This window comes from Hemibagrus wyckioides, linkage group LG21 (assembly GCF_019097595.1).
Source record: "Hemibagrus wyckioides isolate EC202008001 linkage group LG21, SWU_Hwy_1.0, whole genome shotgun sequence".
Classification (NCBI taxonomy): domain Eukaryota; kingdom Metazoa; phylum Chordata; class Actinopteri; order Siluriformes; family Bagridae; genus Hemibagrus; species Hemibagrus wyckioides.
Window position 1 is genome coordinate 20,503,832 of NC_080730.1, and position 17,295 is coordinate 20,521,126.

At 37.5% G+C, this 17,295-nt stretch overlaps 1 protein-coding gene and 1 long non-coding RNA gene across 4 annotated transcripts in view; one reads left to right on the plus strand and one right to left on the minus strand.

Annotated features, from left to right (window-relative positions):
• Positions 1-17,295, plus strand: part of LOC131342583 (uncharacterized) — a 125,205-nt gene that overhangs the window by 91,832 nt on the left and 16,078 nt on the right. The window lies entirely within an intron of this gene.
• On the minus strand, positions 4,706-15,467 carry LOC131342566 (myosin heavy chain, fast skeletal muscle-like). The gene is made up of 40 exons (XM_058373626.1): positions 15,428-15,467; positions 14,770-14,982; positions 14,524-14,667; positions 14,272-14,428; positions 14,156-14,183; positions 13,944-14,055; positions 13,769-13,861; positions 13,496-13,559; positions 12,945-13,043; positions 12,706-12,809; positions 12,480-12,618; positions 12,258-12,376; positions 12,009-12,158; positions 11,753-11,923; positions 11,356-11,662; positions 11,106-11,179; positions 10,937-11,024; positions 10,705-10,822; positions 10,458-10,581; positions 10,118-10,254; positions 9,743-9,998; positions 9,382-9,624; positions 9,123-9,299; positions 8,888-9,033; positions 8,704-8,794; positions 8,226-8,615; positions 8,011-8,137; positions 7,811-7,929; positions 7,481-7,677; positions 7,223-7,406; positions 6,969-7,134; positions 6,761-6,885; positions 6,367-6,675; positions 6,057-6,260; positions 5,838-5,963; positions 5,584-5,754; positions 5,377-5,481; positions 5,199-5,294; positions 4,968-5,099; positions 4,706-4,817 (listed from the first exon to the last, which is right to left on the minus strand). Exons 2-40 carry the CDS (start codon positions 14,968-14,970, stop codon positions 4,797-4,799), a joined length of 5,814 nt encoding a protein of 1,937 aa, XP_058229609.1. The 5' UTR covers positions 14,971-14,982; positions 15,428-15,467; the 3' UTR covers positions 4,706-4,796.

A 17,295-nucleotide genomic window follows, 5' to 3' on the forward strand; every position in this document is an offset into this window, starting at 1 on the left:
AATCCCTCACCTTTGCAGGGTGCTTGAGGTAGCCTCAGTCCTTGAAGGACAGTCTTATGTAGTGATATTTATGTTCACTCAGCAGAAACAAACAGCCAAGTTTGGTCATGGATACAGCCATGATGTAGTCCTTCCCTAAGTGGACATCAAGTGTGATGTGTGTTTGTGTATCATATTATATTATGAAATATTAGTCTTCTGAGGAAGGGCTATTGCATGGCTTGGTTTCTTAAATTGTTAATATCTGAGAAAGAATTGTTTTCTTTGACCTGATTTTGATTAGATTAGGTAATAAATGCCCTTTCTTTTGGTTACTATTAAGTTGTTTAGTGAAGTAAACATTTTATATATTTAAATACATAGATTAACGAAAATATTAAAAGTTTTGTTTAAAGTTTTGAATGACGAACATTGTAGGATATGTATGAGCCATTTGGATGTAGCAGTAGAATCATTAGACACTGTTATTTTTAAGTTTTAGTTTAAATGCTATTCTATGTTAAAATAATCCTCAGATCACTAGAAGAGTATGCTTTTTAATGAGTTTGGCACTGAAGAAAGCCATGTCAAGTTTATCACTGGTGTTCTGTTGCAGGGGCACAGCAGTCTTTCATGTTACAAATATTTCTACAAGGCAGAAGCATCAGTCCTCTAAGGAAGTTGGCAATATCATGTGTCCTTAATAGACTGCCAGAAAGATTCAATTCCATGTTCCAGGTCTAAAAACAGAAGCAAAATGGTACTTCTATATATCATCTCCCTAGTCTATGCTGTCCACAGATGCAGAAATTTAGCAGTGTTTGTACAATTACAGATATGCCAACAAATTACTAGAAAAAATTAAATGTTCATTCGTTCATCTTCACTAATTCCTCTATCTTTATCAATCCCAGGAGCATTAGAGGCGAGGCTGTAAAACACTCTGTATGGACTAGATTTAAACACACAACACTTCTAAGAGTGAGATGCCAATTCCTCTCACTATTTTTGAGAGTGGAATAACGAATACATAGAAATCCAGAGATCTGCTTACAATACCATATTCTAACATCTAGTATTAAATGAAAGTTAATACATCCTTGGCAGATAATAACAGCAATTAAAGTTCAGAGGTTGTTGCCTGTGATGAACTGGATCCATAAATGTAATTTCTGAAACCCTATCTTAGCATAACCTTCTTATTAGGATTTAATGCAGATATAGAAACCATATCAGCTGTGGTCTCAGGACTCAAGAATTTTAGGCCCCTTCTGAAGAGTGTATAAAAGAGTTTAGCCAGTCTCCGTAAAACTTCCCCAGATGCTCTCTGGCGGTCTCTGAGTAAGTGCTTGTTGTCTTCAAATTGACCTCGGTTTTGGTGAATTCAGTGTAATCTGAGGATTTCAGTTTCAGAGTAACAGCTTGTAGTTTTATGGTCCTATGCCCTTATGGTCAGTTAAATTATCTCACTGTGCATGGTTTATACCACTATTATAGCACACTGGCTAATGTTGTTGCCTTTGTCACAATTGCATTTGATAGTTCCTTTTTATTCATTATTTATTTTTGGTAAAATCATATTTTCAAAACTGTAAAGGTGTAAATATTTTAAAATGTAAATCTACCTAAATATATGTTCAAAATAGATTTTTTAAAACTATTATTATTATTATTATTATTATTATTATTATTATTATTATTATTATTATAAGAAGATTTTTCGTTTATTTTTTATTTAGCTTGTTTTTTTTTTATCATTTGTTATTCAACATCTTCATTTTTCATCATTGGACAATAGTTTCGTAAATAAAATGTTTTCCTGATGACTTTTTGAATTACAAATGATGATCATAAATACCTGTCTTAATGTTTACTTGGATAAAAGTCCTCTGCTCCATACTGCAGCTATGGCATCACACAGAATGAACCTTATTTATTTTTAGAGTCAAGCAGTTTTATATTTATTTATTTCTTTTAAGATTACTTTTGCCCATAGCACTGTGAATACAGTTTCATTGTTTCATTGTTGGTGTGAAATGTAACCGGAGACTACATAATGTAATTCACATTGTGCTGCATTGTTTTCTAGCTCTTGGTTCTGAACGTTGATACAATACTCAGCACTATCTCTTCAACTGGTACCAAAAAAACAAAAAAAACATAAATAAATACCTTTGCTGCACCTCAACAAGTAAGTGCTAACATTGTTCTCATCAAAATTTTTTCATTGTCTTACTACATAATTTAAAAAAGGAACTTTATAAGTTCCTTTTTTTCGTAAATACTACTTATCAGTATCAGCATAGCACAGCACATTTAGCAAATCATATTTTTGGCTGTGCAAAATTTACATTTTTTTGGCATTATTTCTGACTTTTCACGAATGTCAAGAGACATGTTTTGGTCTTATGACTCAGTTCTTGCCTAGATGGGAATTCAATGTGTCAAAGTATAGGCTCAGATGTAATACTGTACTATAACTATAATCTCCTTCCAAAATGAAAATAATACATTTCTGGCAGGTACATTTGAGAAGCTCCTGACTTGCCCTTGATTCAAATTGAAACTCGATATCAAGAATGCTATGCCCTTAGTAGGAAAAAATACAGATATAGAAACTCATGCAGCAGAGTTCTCATGGCTTGAGAGTTATGTCAAGATTCAGGAAACTTTGTTATTTAGACCTCTTCTAAAGGTGATCTAAAAAGATGTTTTATTGCCTTATTAGGGCACAAGCACTAGTAGTGCAGAGGGCCCTCTTGTTCTTCTAAGGATTGTTTTTTTTTCAATCATCCGGCCCTTAACATGCTCAAAAACTCATGAAAATCAGCAGACAGGTTGGAATCTGCGGCCATTAGGCGGTCACTGTGGCTCAGCCCTGGACGTGGCACACACCTTTCACAGCACCCCCCGAACCCCCCCCACACACACCCTGAAATATCTTGCTGCATAGCTGATACACACTTTGCACATATCCATGTAAAACCCAGTACACACTTAGATCTCATTGAGCTGAACAACTTTCTCATTGCATGTCATTAATTGTAATCCACAGGAAGTCAGTTATTTTGAGTTGATTGCAAAACGCACCCAATGGAATTTGAATTACTCCTCCTAGGAAATTGATACAACCACCACCAAACCCAGGCTAATATGATCTCAAGACATTGATAATACAAAATTGCGAAGGGATTTTTGATTTCTCAAACGGTTAAGCCGTGAGAAGCCCTTAAACTTATGGCGAATAAAACGAAACAGGAAGTGGCTAATAACTTCTGTGTACATTGAGTGATCTACATGAAACCTTAGGATTATTTTAAGAGTAGAATGCTGATCACACAGATATGACAACTGTGAGTCTCTGTCATAGCGCCACCAACTGGCAACAGGAAGTGTGTCACTTTTTGAAATCTCAAATATTTTGTCCCTTACTTTCATCTGATTTGGTTCAAAATCAGTCAGAATAATGTCAAGACATGGCTGATTTGAAGCTGTAAAGGAATTTTTGATACCTTGAATTGTGTTATTATAGCGAGGATTTACATAAGAATATAATAGTAGAAAATGAATTTTCTCATATCTTACAAGTGGAAAGGCCTAATATTTCAAAAGATTTCACATAGAGAGTACAAGACAAGGTTGATGTGAAATTGTGAAGGAATTTGTGATGTGAATGATGTTGCTATGGTGAGGATTTAAATAAGGACATATAGAAGAAAATTAATGTTCTTATATCTTAACAGTGGAAAGTCCTAATGTTTCAAAACATTTTACATAGAAAGAACAACTGGTTGTGAGTAAGTTTGCTGATTTTGTTTCATGATTTTGTGATGCTCAAATGGCTCACAACAAATTTTTACATTTATCAGTCCATTGTCTAGACATGGTTTTGGACTCCTGCAATACTAAACTATGTCCACTAGAAGCTCTTTCCCCTCTGTTTTTTTTTTTTTAAATATGGCTTCATGTTCACAATTTATATATACAGAGTCAGCCGAAAAATGTATGATAGTGCGCCTGGGCAGCGATGGCGCCGTTGCTTGGGCCCAATCATCGTTGCTTGCAACTATATTTCAGACTTCTGCTACAAAAGTGCTTTTTAAATCACCTATTTTTACAGATGACAGTGTTGCAGTTGGTCATAATGTATGAAGTCTTCTTGCTTATAATGCTCCTAGCCTGGATTTAGAGATTTGTGGACACGCCTCTTTTTGATATAAGGCTTGGGGTTCAGGCCACTGAGTTCAGCCTTGGTTTCATTATGTCATAGATTTTAGTTTCTTGTGACCTGTCATTTCTTACAGTGCTTTTTGACATTTACAAGCTCCTGGTCAAGTGTTTTAGTGAGGACTGGCTTTTGCCTATGAACACAACCATAAAGACCTTTACTATAAAGGTAACGGTAATATAAAGTGCAGGTCTGAATACTTTTAATTCCACTGTATTTGTTGAAGTGTTTCTTAATTAAATTTTGTGTGTTTTGTGTTTGTTCGCATTTTTAAGTTGCTGAATTCAGAGAAACATGTATTTACCCTCCTCCAACTTATGCTATACCAGAGATTATGGAATAATCTCTTCTTCAGTACTTTTTCTATATATTTTTAGAATTTTTGTTATTATGCAGAAGGCTGTGTTTCTTGAAGTGCTGTTTGAAGTGCTCCATTTTGAGTATTTCAGTAAATTTGCTGCACTGAAGGAACTGAATAAAGAAGACAACTCTGAAGTATATCCAGTGTATAGAGTTTATTGAACCTATGGTTTAAGCAAAGACAAAAACAACTGCATGTTGTATGATTGTTTTGTCTTCTCTTCACCCTTTATTCAGCCGTCTCCTTGCCCTAAAAAAAAAGTAAACATTAGTTAAGTTTACCTTAAAAAGAATGCAATAATCAGTTTATGGTTATTAAATATTTTGTATGCTTCCATCTAAGCTTTTAAGTATGCAGGTATTACTTAAAAATCATATTTAAATGTTATAAAGGAAATACCTTTCCAGCCTCTCTGCTCTTGGCTCTCAGCTTGTTGACCTGGGACTCGGAGATGTCAGCACGTTCCTGAGCCTCCTCCAGCTCATGCTGCACTTTCCTGAGCCTGGACATGTGAGTGTTGGCCTGCTCCTCCTGTGATCAACAACAGTCATTCAATTTAGTGTCGTTAAGTAATATCTGATTTTCATTGTAATACACTGCATAAATGACCAGTGTAGGATGTAAACTTACAGCTTCCTCAGCCTGTCTCTTGTAGGCCTTCACTTTCAGCTGCAGTTTGTCCACCAGATCCTGCAGTCTATTCACATTCTTCTTATCCTCCTCAGTCTGAAAAGATTGATGCTCATTTAGATTTTGCTTGTTTTTATTGCTTTTCACCTACTACATATTGTGCAAACATATTTTGTACCTGGTAGGTGAGCTCCTTCACTCTTCTCTCATATTTGCGGACTCCTTTAACGGATTCAGCACTACGTCTCTGCTCAGTTTCAACCTCACTCTCCAGTTCACGCACCTAGAACAGATATTTTATTTGTAGAAGACCCTTATATTATATATTTTAAAGTATTATAAATTATTTGCAAGTTGTATTCCATATGTAAATGCTGCAACAAACCCTAGATTCCAGTTTCTGGAGCTGCTTCTTTCCACCCTTCATTGCGAGGTTCTCAGCCTCATCCAGACGATGCTGCAGATCTTTGACTGTAACCTCAAGGTTCTTCTTCATCCTCTCCAGATGAGCACTGGTGTCCTGCTCTTTCTTCAGCTCTTCAGCCATCATGGCAGCCTAGTGTATACCACATCAGGAATTTAGTTTTCAGGTTAACTGTGAATCTTAGTGGTACCATGTCAATTGAGGTAAACACTCACATCTGTGATAGCTTTCTTGGCCTTCTCTTCAGCATTTCTGGCCTCCTGGATGGTGTCATCCACCTCACTTTGGATCTGCACCAGATCGGCCTCAAGCTTCTTTTTGGTGTTGATTAGGCTGGTATTCTGTCAAAAGGGGTAACAAGATAGCATTACATTATTTTGTAACAAAATGTCAAAGAAAAACCAATGAACAATGCCCAAAACAGCTAAACCTACCTGAGAGTGCAGCAGTGCCACACGCTCACTGGCATCAACCAGCTCCTGTTCAGCCACTTTGCGGCCTCTCTCTGTCTGGTCCAGTCCAGCTCTCAGTTCCTCAATCTCTGCCAGCATCAGATTATTCCTACGCTCTACCATGGCCACCTGCTCCTTCATGTCTTCCTGTCCTCTGACAGCCTCGTCAAGGTGCAGTTGGGCATCCTGATGTGAAAGCAGATATCTCATTGAGTAGAACTGTTATGGTAAACAATTGTGAACCTTTATTTAATACACTTTTTTGGATTAAAAAAAAAAAGTTAAGGTAGACCTTGAGCTGTCCTTGGACATTCCTGAGCTGTTTCTGGGCTTCGGCAGCCTGGCGGTTGGCATGGCTGAGTTGAATTTCCATCTCATTGAGATCTCCCTCCATCTTCTTCTTGACCCTCAAAGCATCGTTCCTGCTCCTAACCTCAGAGTCCAGAGTGGTCTGCATGGACTCAATCACCCTCTGGCTGTTTCTCTTGATCTGCTCCATCTCCTCATCCTTCTCAGCCAGTTTCCTGTCAATCTCGCTTTTAACCTGGTTGAGCTCAAGCTGGACACGAAGGATCTTGGACTCTTCATGCTCAAGTGTACCCTTAAGAAATATGTTGAACATTCGATCATTTCAATGTGGATCTAGTTTTACTTTATTTCATCTTGTTGCAGTTATGCAAAGTTACCTCAGCTTCCTCAAGAGCAGTCTGGATTTCTGATTTCTCGGTTTCCACTGTCTTCTTTGCCTTTTCCAGCTCATGGATTGTCTTTCCAGTCTCTCCAATCTGTTCGGTCAGGTCAGAGATCTCCTCTGCAGAAAAAGGACAATTTATTGTTTGTTTGTTTAGATTTAAGAGTGCTACAGATTTACATGTGAATGTCTGTTTAACATACGCTGCAGATTCTTGTTCTCTCTCTTCAGAGTCTCGAGATGGTCAAGCGCTTCCTCATATGAGTTCTTCATCTTAAACAGTTCAGTGCTGAGAGAGCGAGCCTCTTTCTGAGCTCCCTCCAGTTCAGCCTGACCTTCTTCATACTTCTGTTTCCATTCTGCCAAGACCTGAAAAGGTGAAGGACAGTTGCATGTTATGCTAGCTTTACAAAGTCACATTGCCTAGTACACCACCATTAGTTGCCAGATGCTAGACCTTATCAAAGTTCCTCTGCTTCTTGTCAAGATTGGCAGCCAGGGCATTGGCTCTCTCAACGTCGATCATGAGGTCTTCCACCTCACCCTGCAGTCTCTGCTTGGTCTTCTCCAGAGAAGCACACTTGGAATTCACAGCTTCAATGGATTCCTCTGCCTCTTGTAGACGCTGAGCAAGCTTTTTCCTGTGGAAAAATAACATTAATACAGGAAAGACATAGATCTTTATTTTCTATAAACTTTTTTCAGTTATATTTACTTGGCTTCCTCGAGCTCCTCGGTACGCTGGATGGCATCAGTCTCATATTTTGTTCTCCACTGAGCCACCTCACTGTTGGCCTTGGACATTCCACGTTGAAGCTCAGCCTTGGCCTCCTGCTCTTCCTCATATTGCTCTCTGAGCAGATCACAGTCATGACGGGCTGATTGGACAGCATGAGCCAGGGCGTTCTTGGCCTAATGGCAAGGTTTTAGTTTTAGTTTGCAAGTTAGCTCTTTCATACTGATTGTTCTAGGTACACATTAAAATGTGTACATTAATGGATTTGACAGATTTTTTTTTTTCCATTTTTTAAAAATTATTATTTACCTTCACTTCTTCCTCAATGACTCTCTTGAGTTCTTCAATCTGCTGAGTGTAAGCTTGTTTTCCTCTTGTGAGCTGAGAAACAAGTGCGTCTTTCTCTTCCATTTGACGGCCAAGTTCACCTGTCACCAAAAAAAGTGATGTTAGCTTTGGGCTACACATCAATATTTTGACTGTTTAGTCTACAAATTTAAAATACTGACCATTTTCAGTTTGAAGTCTTGCTTTCTGTGTGTTAATGTCATTCAGTTGGCGAACATTCTCATCATTCTTGGTCTTGAGTTCACTCAGTTGGTCCTCAAGGGTGCGGCACATCTTTTCTAGGTTAGCCTAAAGAATAATAGGGAAAAGGTTTTCTAGTATTTTGTTTTAGTGCACTCTCTCTGATAAGTCGCTTACTATTCCTGAATGACAATACCTTTGATTTTGCCACAGCCTCCATGTTGCTGGAGAGGTCATCTATCTCCATTTTGTATTCACTCTTTTCCTTCTCCAGCTTCTGCTTGACACGCTGAAGGTTGTCGATCTGTTCTCCAAGCTCAGCAACACTGTCAGCTTGTTTCTTGCGGAGGGCAGCAGCCGTGGCTTCATGCTGCAGAGTGGACTCTTCCAGATCGCGACGCAGTTTCTGGAACTCGGCCTCACGCTTCTTGTTCATCTCGATCTGAGCAGCAGTGGCACCTCCAGCTTCCTCGAGCCTCTCACTGATCTCCTCAAGTTCCCTGGAGAGATCAGCTCTCTGCTTCTCAACTTTAGCACGAGCTGCACGCTCAGCCTCAATTTCTTCCTCCAGCTCTTCAATGCGAGCCTAGAATGAAAAAAGTTTGACTGAATGTTGTCTGAAGGAATGGTCTTGCTTGCATAGCTCACTATCAAAAGGTTTAAATCATTATTACCTGGAGCTCTTTTATCTTCTTTTGAAGTTGAGCACCCAGTGACTGTTCATCTTCAATCTTGCTCAGAAGTTGACTTATTTCGAAGTCCTTCCTGTTGTGTTGAAACAGGAAGATTAAACACCATGCAAATATTTTATCATGCATTTTGTCTTTGTTTCTATATCATTTCATTAGATGTGCTTACTTCTTGATCTTCTCATCAGACTGCTGCTTGTCATTCTCCAGGTCCATTATGGACTCTTGGGCCAGTTTCAAGTCTCCTTCAAGCTTTCTTTTGGCTCTCTCAAGGTCCATACGCAGCTTCTTCTCTTGTTCCAGAGAACCCTCAAGCTGTGTATGTGGGAATGTTACATTTTCACGTGTCAGCCTATAACACATTTCTGTAATATTTTATTATAAATAAACTGCTCAAGTCTTACATCATCGACTTGTTGCTCAAGCTTGGTCTTTGATTTGGTCAGAGTGTTGACTTTGTCTTCCTCTGCCTGGAGATCATCCAGAGTCTGCTGGTGTGCCTCTTGGAGGGCTTTCTTCTCCTTAGTGAGCTTGGCAATGCTCTCATCCTGAGAGGCCATCTCCTCAGTGAGGTTCTTGACCTGTGAAAGAGTATTATAATAATAAGTTGTCTATCTAAATTTGTATTATTAAACTAAAATCTCTTCCTTTAATGATATTAACCTTGTTCTCAGTGGCATGTTTCTCCTTTTCCACTTTGGCCAAGGTGAGCTCCAGGTCATCAATGTCCTTCTTCAGCTCAGAGCACTCATCCTCCAGTTTCCTCTTCTTGGCAGTCAGCTCAGCATTGATTTCCTCCTCATCCTCAAGTCTCTCAGTAGTCTCCTTGAGTTTAGCCTCAAGTTGGATCTTGCTCTTGATGAGCCCCTCACACCTTTCCTCTGCGTCTGAAAGGTTCTCGGTTTCCTGTTATTAATTTATTTAGAAATATATATATATATATATATAACTTTTAAATTCAAATCCTTATTGATGTTATCCAAATTCTAAAAAAAAATTGACCAACACTGGTTAAAATACATACAGCTGCCACTTGGAGTTGCAGGTCATTTTTCTCCTGTAGCAGAGACACCATCTTCTCCTCAAGCTCCTTTTTCTTGGCGAGTGCCTTTGCCAGATCCTCCTTCATTTTCTCATAGTTCTCCTTCATGGCAGCCATTTCCTTCTCAGTCTCTGCACTCTTGAGAAGAGGCTTGATCTTGAAGTACAGCTTCATCCATGGCCAGTGTTTCACATTCATGAATGAGCGGATGTTGTATTGGATGCTATAGATGGATTCTCTGGAATTTAAGTTCAGTAAAAAAGATGTATCACGTGTTTATTAATGTGTGTAGAATCTGCAGTGAAATTAAATTGTGAGTGGTATTTCGTTCTTTCATTTTAATGAAATGGAAAATACCTCCTCTCCATCATCTTGACAAACTCCCTCCTCATGAGGTAGCCACGGCACAAAGCCTGAGTCATGGTCACCAGACTTGCTAGTTTTTCATCTCGCATCTCCTCAAGAGTACCCAACAGACCGGCTTTGAAGAACACCTGCAGTATTAGGAAGAATGGAAAAATGTTCTGAGAAGAAAATACAACGAAAATGCATAATGACCTTTATAATTTGTTATAATTTGTACTAGGTTTCGTATAATTCAAATGTTGAATTGCATTGCAAAGTTGAGTTGCATATTTCTGGAGCAAACGTCTTTTAAGCGACAACATTAATTCTTTGTTCTAACAAATCTGGTCACCTTAGTGTGTCCAAACTTGTACTGTGTATGATCCACATCAATAGAGCCTAAGAGTTTCTCTGAAGCTTTCTTGTTGTCAATGAACTGTCCCTCTGGGATGACACTGGCATTCAAGACTTTGTATCTGAAAGTATTGCCAAATGCATAATGTACTCACATTTTCATTTCTTTTACAAAATGTATAGAAACAAAAGTTATATTAAGGTGTTATGCCATTAGTGTAAATCATTTTTGTAATTCCAGTTACCTCTGCTTGAAGTCACCATAGAGGATCCTGCTGGGGAATCCCTTTCTGCAGATTCTGATACCCTCCAGCACACCATTACACCTCAATTGGTGGATGACCAGGAAGTTCTCCATCAGACCTATGGTGTCCGATGTCATGGTACAATATTGATAAAAGGTTTTACAGTCCGAGACATTAAAATATTTAGGTAGCTTGTTTATTAGTTATATTTTAGGTAAATAAGAATACCCACCTGGTGTCTTTGACTCATTAGGAATCAAGCAACGCACAAAGTGAGGATGAGTGCTCCTCAAGTTGGTCATTAGCTTGCCCAAGTTCTCCTGTAGCATTCACACATGACAAGCATGTCAATTTATAGTTTCTGCGCTGTATAATTAAAACTAATTAGCCGCAATACTTACCCTAAAGAGAGCAGACACTGTCTGGAAGGAACCACCCTTCTTCTTGCCACCTTTCTTTCCACCACCACTATCAGCTGCATATTACAAAGGTAAAATTGATTGCATTCTTTTGCTTTATATATTTAGATTTTCAAACCAAAAACAACACATTTTTACACAGTAGTGGTCGTGTTTTCAGCAGAATATGCTTTTAATTAAAATATTATTTGGATGTAGATAAATCAGGCCTTTAAATGTAAAATAAACTTACCATCACCAGAGGCATGACTGACATACAGGAAGGACAGCAGTTTGTTTGATGCCTTCTGGTACAGCTGCACAACAGACTCATTCAGTGGATCCTTGTTTTTGTCCAACCAGCCACTAATGTTGTAGTCCACAGTGCCGGCATAGTGCACCAGGGAGAAGTGGGCCTCAGCTTTGCCTTTGGCAGGCTTTGGCTTTTGGAAGGCATTGCATTTTCCAAGGTGCTGGTCGTGAAGCTTGTTCTTGAAGGACGTGTCTGTGGCTTTGGGGAACATGCACTCCTCTTCAAGGATGGAGAAGATGCCCATTGGCTGTCGGCAACATTTATTTTTGTTGAGTATTCAGATGACAGATTTCATACTTAGCATTTGTTTTTATTGTACCTCACTGAAATCCCTTACCTTCTCAATAAGCTCAATGCAGGCAGCCAAGTCCATACCAAAGTCAATGAACTCCCAATCAATGCCTTCTTTCTTGTACTCCTCTTGTTCCAGCACGAACATGTGGTGGTTGAAAAACTGTTGCAGTTTCTCATTTGTGAAGTTAATGCAGAGCTGCTCCAAGCTGTTGAACTGTACAGTCGATCAGTGCATTAGATATTGCAAAAGTATTTTTTTAATCGTATTTAACACTTCATGGAGAAAAACAAATATTTACATCAAAGATCTCAAATCCAGCGATGTCCAGCACACCAATGAAGAACTGTCTTTGTTGCTTTGTGTCCAGCATCTCATTAATACGGATGACCATCCACAAGAACATTTTCTCATAGATGGATTTGCAGAGGGCAGAGACGGCATTGTTCACCTAAATAATGCAAAACTATTTCTTAGATCATCCTGTGGTTTGTTCCTATACAAAGCAAACTTAATTCTTACTTCTCATGGTTAAAAAATAAGATATTACCTGTGGTACAGTCTGGCCTTTGGTCACAAACTCATTTCCGACTTTGACTCTGGGGTAGCACAAAGCTTTCAGCATGTCAGCTGAGTTCAGGCCCAGAAGGTAGGCGATTTTATCAGCAACTGATTAAAGGTGAAAAAAGATTGTCTTAATAATCAGGGATGGCATACATACGGTACTTTATATATCGACAGTCTAGGTACATCTGGTTTATCCTATTTGTACCCTCAGTGCCATCGGGCTCAGCCTGCTCCTCCCTCTGCTTCTGCTTGAACTTCATGTTTCCATGATGCATCACAGCACCGGTCAGCTTGTAGATGTTAATTTTCTCATCAGCGGTGAAACCCAGGATGTCAATGGCCGTCTGTGTGGTGAACAGCAGAGATTATTCATGTGTATCTGAAATTAACACATTTCTTTTGTGAAATTAGAACAATTAATTTCTTCTTACGTCTGTGGCAATGAACTCCTCCACATCATTGATGCTCTTGACTGTGATTTCACCCTGACTGATCATAGGGTAGTCATAGGGGTTGGTGGTGATGAGCAGTGCCTCTGTGTTGGACAAGTAGTTCATTTAAAAAAAAGTAATTAGTTTTTCTGATTGTCATTCTTTCATTTATAACCTGCTGTATGTTATAGATAATATAAAAAATACCCTGAAGCATTATGACTTTGACGTTTCCTTACCAAGCAGCTCTGGTTTGTGTCCAGTCATGAGCTGGTAGAAAATGTGGTAGCTTCTCTCAGCAGACAGCTGGAAAGTGACTCTTGACTTTTCCAGCAGATCTGTTGACGAAAATTGATAATGTTAAGCAGTATCTCATGTTTTCTTTATAATATTCTTAAATGTAACTGTTAATCAGATTAATGTCTGAATAGTCTAGCCAGATGTGCTTGTACCTTTGTGTTCTGGTTTAGCATTCTGAACTATTAATGATTTAACTATTACTTCTTTTTCTTGAATTTCCTGTATTGAATGGAAGTTTTCCTCAATTGCCTTAATGTAGAATTGTATTTTTTTACTTCCATTTGCTGAGATTTAGAATTTATATTAGCACCTAATATTTATGGCTCCTCCATTAGTGAGTAGATTTTTTATCTTAATCACTTTTCAGATTGTAGAAAAGTGCCAATAACACTTTCTTTTTATGTGATATCAGTCTCATTTTGTACATTTGCAGGATGTTAAAGGAATTATTCAGTTATATTTAAGAATATTCATAGTTGTTAATACTTACATGTTTCAATATCAGCTGAGGCCAGTTTTCCAGTTTGGCCAAAGTGAATTCTGATGAATTTACCCTGTAAATTTAACACATAAACATTATATATATATATATATATATATATATATATATATATATATATGGCATGCAATCTATCATATAGATAGATAGATAGTTAGATAGATAGATAGATAGATAGATAGATAGATAGATAGATAGATAGATAGATAGATAGATAGATGGATGGATGGATGGATAGGTACATACATCTATCTAGATACTTACAAAACGAGAGGAGTTGTCATTCCTCACAGTCTTAGCATTACCATAAGCCTCCAGCAGGGGGTTGGCTGCAACAATTTGGTCTTCCAGTGACCCCTAGTGATAATGGCAGGTATTTTAGTGAGGAGTCTGAGGTCTGATTCTGTTGTAAAGCAGTACATACTTTATAACCGTTTACCTGCATTTTGCCAGGAACAGGCTCTGCTGCCTTCTTTCCACTCATGCCAACCATTGCAAAGTACTGAATGACACGTTTTGTGTTTACAGTCTTTCCTGCACCAGATTCTCCACTAGGGGTAGAAAGATGAACACATTTTAAATTATCTTCTAATACAAGAGTAGTAGTCTGTGTGAATCTTACAGAATTTAAATTTAAGATGTTAAACTTACGTAATCAGGACAGACTGGTTCTCACGGTCTAAAGGTGTAATGGAATTCATTATACATTTTTGTACACCACTTATTCATAATTATTCACACAGTAATAAATATGAGCAATATCATACCAGTGAGCATGAACTGATAGGCGTTATCAGAGATGGAGAAGATGTGAGGTGGGGCTTCAATCCTCTTTTTGCCTCTGTATCCAGCCACAACTACTGCATCATACACTGGGAGCCACTTGTAGGGGTTCACAGTGACGCAGAACAACCCAGAGTAGGTCTGAAGGAAAGTCAAATTGAATTTTCATTTATTTGTTCATCATTTATATATTCAGAACAATCTCTTATGGATTTTATACTTTAAGTGATTCTTACGTAGATCATCCATGCTGCATAACGCTCTTTGAGGTTATACAGCACAGCAGGTTCATTGAGGTGGGTCATCATGGCCATGTCCTCCATTTTGTCGAACTTTGGAGGATTCATTGGGAAGACTTCATCTTCCTTAACTGTGACAGACTATAAAATAACAGAGATAAAACACATTATAATGGTTTGTCATGTTGAGCAATGTGCTAGGTTCCAGACGCTGTTAGATGTGGCAGTTTTCTTTTCACTTACTTTTCCATCCAGAGTTTCGACAGTGGCTTTGCCACCCTCTTTACTCTTCAGTGTACCCTTGAGGTACATCTCAGCAGTATCGGTTACAAAGACTGCTGTTTTGGCATCAAAAGGTTTGTTCTGAGCCTCAATCCTTTCCTTTTCCGGCTTCCGGAGGTAGACGGCCGCCGGGCCGAAACATTCCATTTCACCATCTCCCATGGTGGCAGATTACTGCAGAGTGAAGTAACATAAACATACAGATATTTTACTTTGAATGAAGCCATGTAATAGTTTTGTAAATGAACGTTTGTCATATATTCATACCTGCTGCAAAGTTCATGCAGAGATCAATAATTTATTATTATTATTATTAATAATAATAATAATAATAAATTAATGTACATTTTTTAGCTGTTTAGCCTTTCACAGTACAACTTCAACACATCTCAACTTCACAAATTTCCAGTAAAGTCTGGAGTTTAATTAATAATGACATCAGCTTGACTGTCATGACTGTCTTGTTTGGATGTCTGTGAATCATTTTTTAAACTTTTTAGATGTTTTTACCTCTCAAAATGATGTTTAAAATGATTTCTTGCAATGTTTTACATGATCTGACAAAACACAGCATATATATATATATATATATATACCATTACGATTTTTAACACTGTACCTTTTTTGATGTCAAGAGGAGAAATTGGCAGATGGTAGATTGGCTGGCAGATTGTGGACTCTGGAAAAGAAGGAGTAAACAGTTTAGACTTCACTGTTAACAGACTGATCAAATGCAACATCTTACAAATCCAGTAGTATACAAAGATAATTCTCAAACACGAGACACCAGCTCTGGACTGGTTACTTTCTCACCGAGGTAGGGTGCTTGAGGTTCCTCCAGTCCTTGAGGCAGCCTGTTATATAGCAGCATTACCGTTCACTCAGCAGAAGTGGCTAGCTATATATGGTCATGTAGCATCACTTAATGCAATGTATGTTTGCGTTATATATAACACTATTAAGGACTTGCTTTGATGTCATACAAGTGCAAGTGCTGGTGTTTCTTAGAACAATTCCTTCAAAATGCAGAGATGTGCAGTGTTAGATCAATTTGCATATTAAAATTGGTTTAAATATTTACATTTAACCTGCATGCATTTTAATTTATTTTCTTTTTGAATATATTTTTAGAGACTCTTTTTATTGAATGTCATGTATACTACTCTCAAAATAATGTGGTTGGGTGTTTTGTTGGTAAATATGTATTTATTTGGTGATTTAATAAAGGTTTATGAACCCAATTATTAATTGGTTCCGGCACTGAAGAGACACTAAAACTGGAGGTGAAAAAGAACTCTGATCCCACTGGTGTTCAATTTCAAGGACAGTGTCATCATTTCCAAATAGATTAATCATGTTTCCAAGTAAACGATATTCCAAAAGTAATCATTAGTCGATTTCACCCATTGCCCTAACCCTGAATGAATTTAAATATATATATATATATATATATATAAAATGTACCATTTTTTTAAAAAATTGTTTATGTAACATAATTAGATTTCAATCATGAAATTAAATGGCACATTGTGATTTGTTTTTAATAATTATGACAAAACCTTATTAGATGCATGACACTCATCTAAAGATGCAGATACTGATGAGATTTAATGTGTCTAACATTTAATGCTCTTCAATGCCAGCAGAGTATCAAATTAAAATGGGACAAATTTTTGTCTTAGATTGATTACTAGTAGCTGACCATAAGGAAGATAATATGTTTTGGCAATTTTACAAGGCAGTGAAATTTAGAAGTGAGAAGTTGGATGTTTTTATTAGGTATAAATCCAAATATAGACACAAGCTGACTGGCTGGTGTGGGCCTCAAGAATTCTGTAGTGCAGTATTAAAAGTTTATTAGTGCTACAGAAGATTTACCACTTGCTGTCATCTTGGAAGTCTCCTTGTTTATTTTAATCATGTATGAAAATGTGAAAGTCCTTATTTACTGAAGTTCTTAAGTATCTTTTTTTTGTTGTTGTTCTTAAAAATGATTAAGATAATGGTTGTGCTCTATGAATTTTTATATAAATAGCTCTTTTTTAAAATCATAAATTCACATTGCATTAAAAGAATACATTGATTGAATGTAACATATAGTCCCAGTTCAAGACATTTAACATTGATTTATTATGCTGCAGTGATTATTTGATGGGAAAAAAAAGTGATGACACAAGCTAAATCTCCCAATTCACCTCAGAGAGAATGAAGATTTATTGTGCAGATTAATTATTGATATGTAAATATTCAGTTGGAAATGACAATTGTGGTGCTATGTTACATGGTCGCATCGACTATTTCTGAAGTCTTTGATTTTGCAAGTGTGCGTAGAGTTAATATTCTCAGCTGTTGTGGTTTATAGTTAAATGGGATGTGCTGATGTAGCTGGAGGGTACCATTTTGTACCATTTTCACCTGGAGTTCATGGACTTGGACTTAATTTTAGACTTTTGTAATTGCCTGAAATTTCTGAAAGCACTTTCCAGT

Bases quoted from the DNA above. Each gene is read 5' to 3' on its own strand.
- LOC131342566 (XM_058373626.1), bottom strand. From the start codon at position 14,970: ATGGGAGATGGTGAAATGGAATGTTTCGGCCCGGCGGCCGTCTACCTC. The intron at 11,663-11,752 runs GTAAGGGATTTC...TGTTGCCGACAG, and splicing joins GCATTGAGCTTATTGAGAAG to CCAATGGGCATCTTCTCCAT. The intron at 5,482-5,583 runs GTTTGTTGCAGC...TATCTGTTCTAG, and splicing joins TCCAGAAACTGGAATCTAGG to GTGCGTGAACTGGAGAGTGA.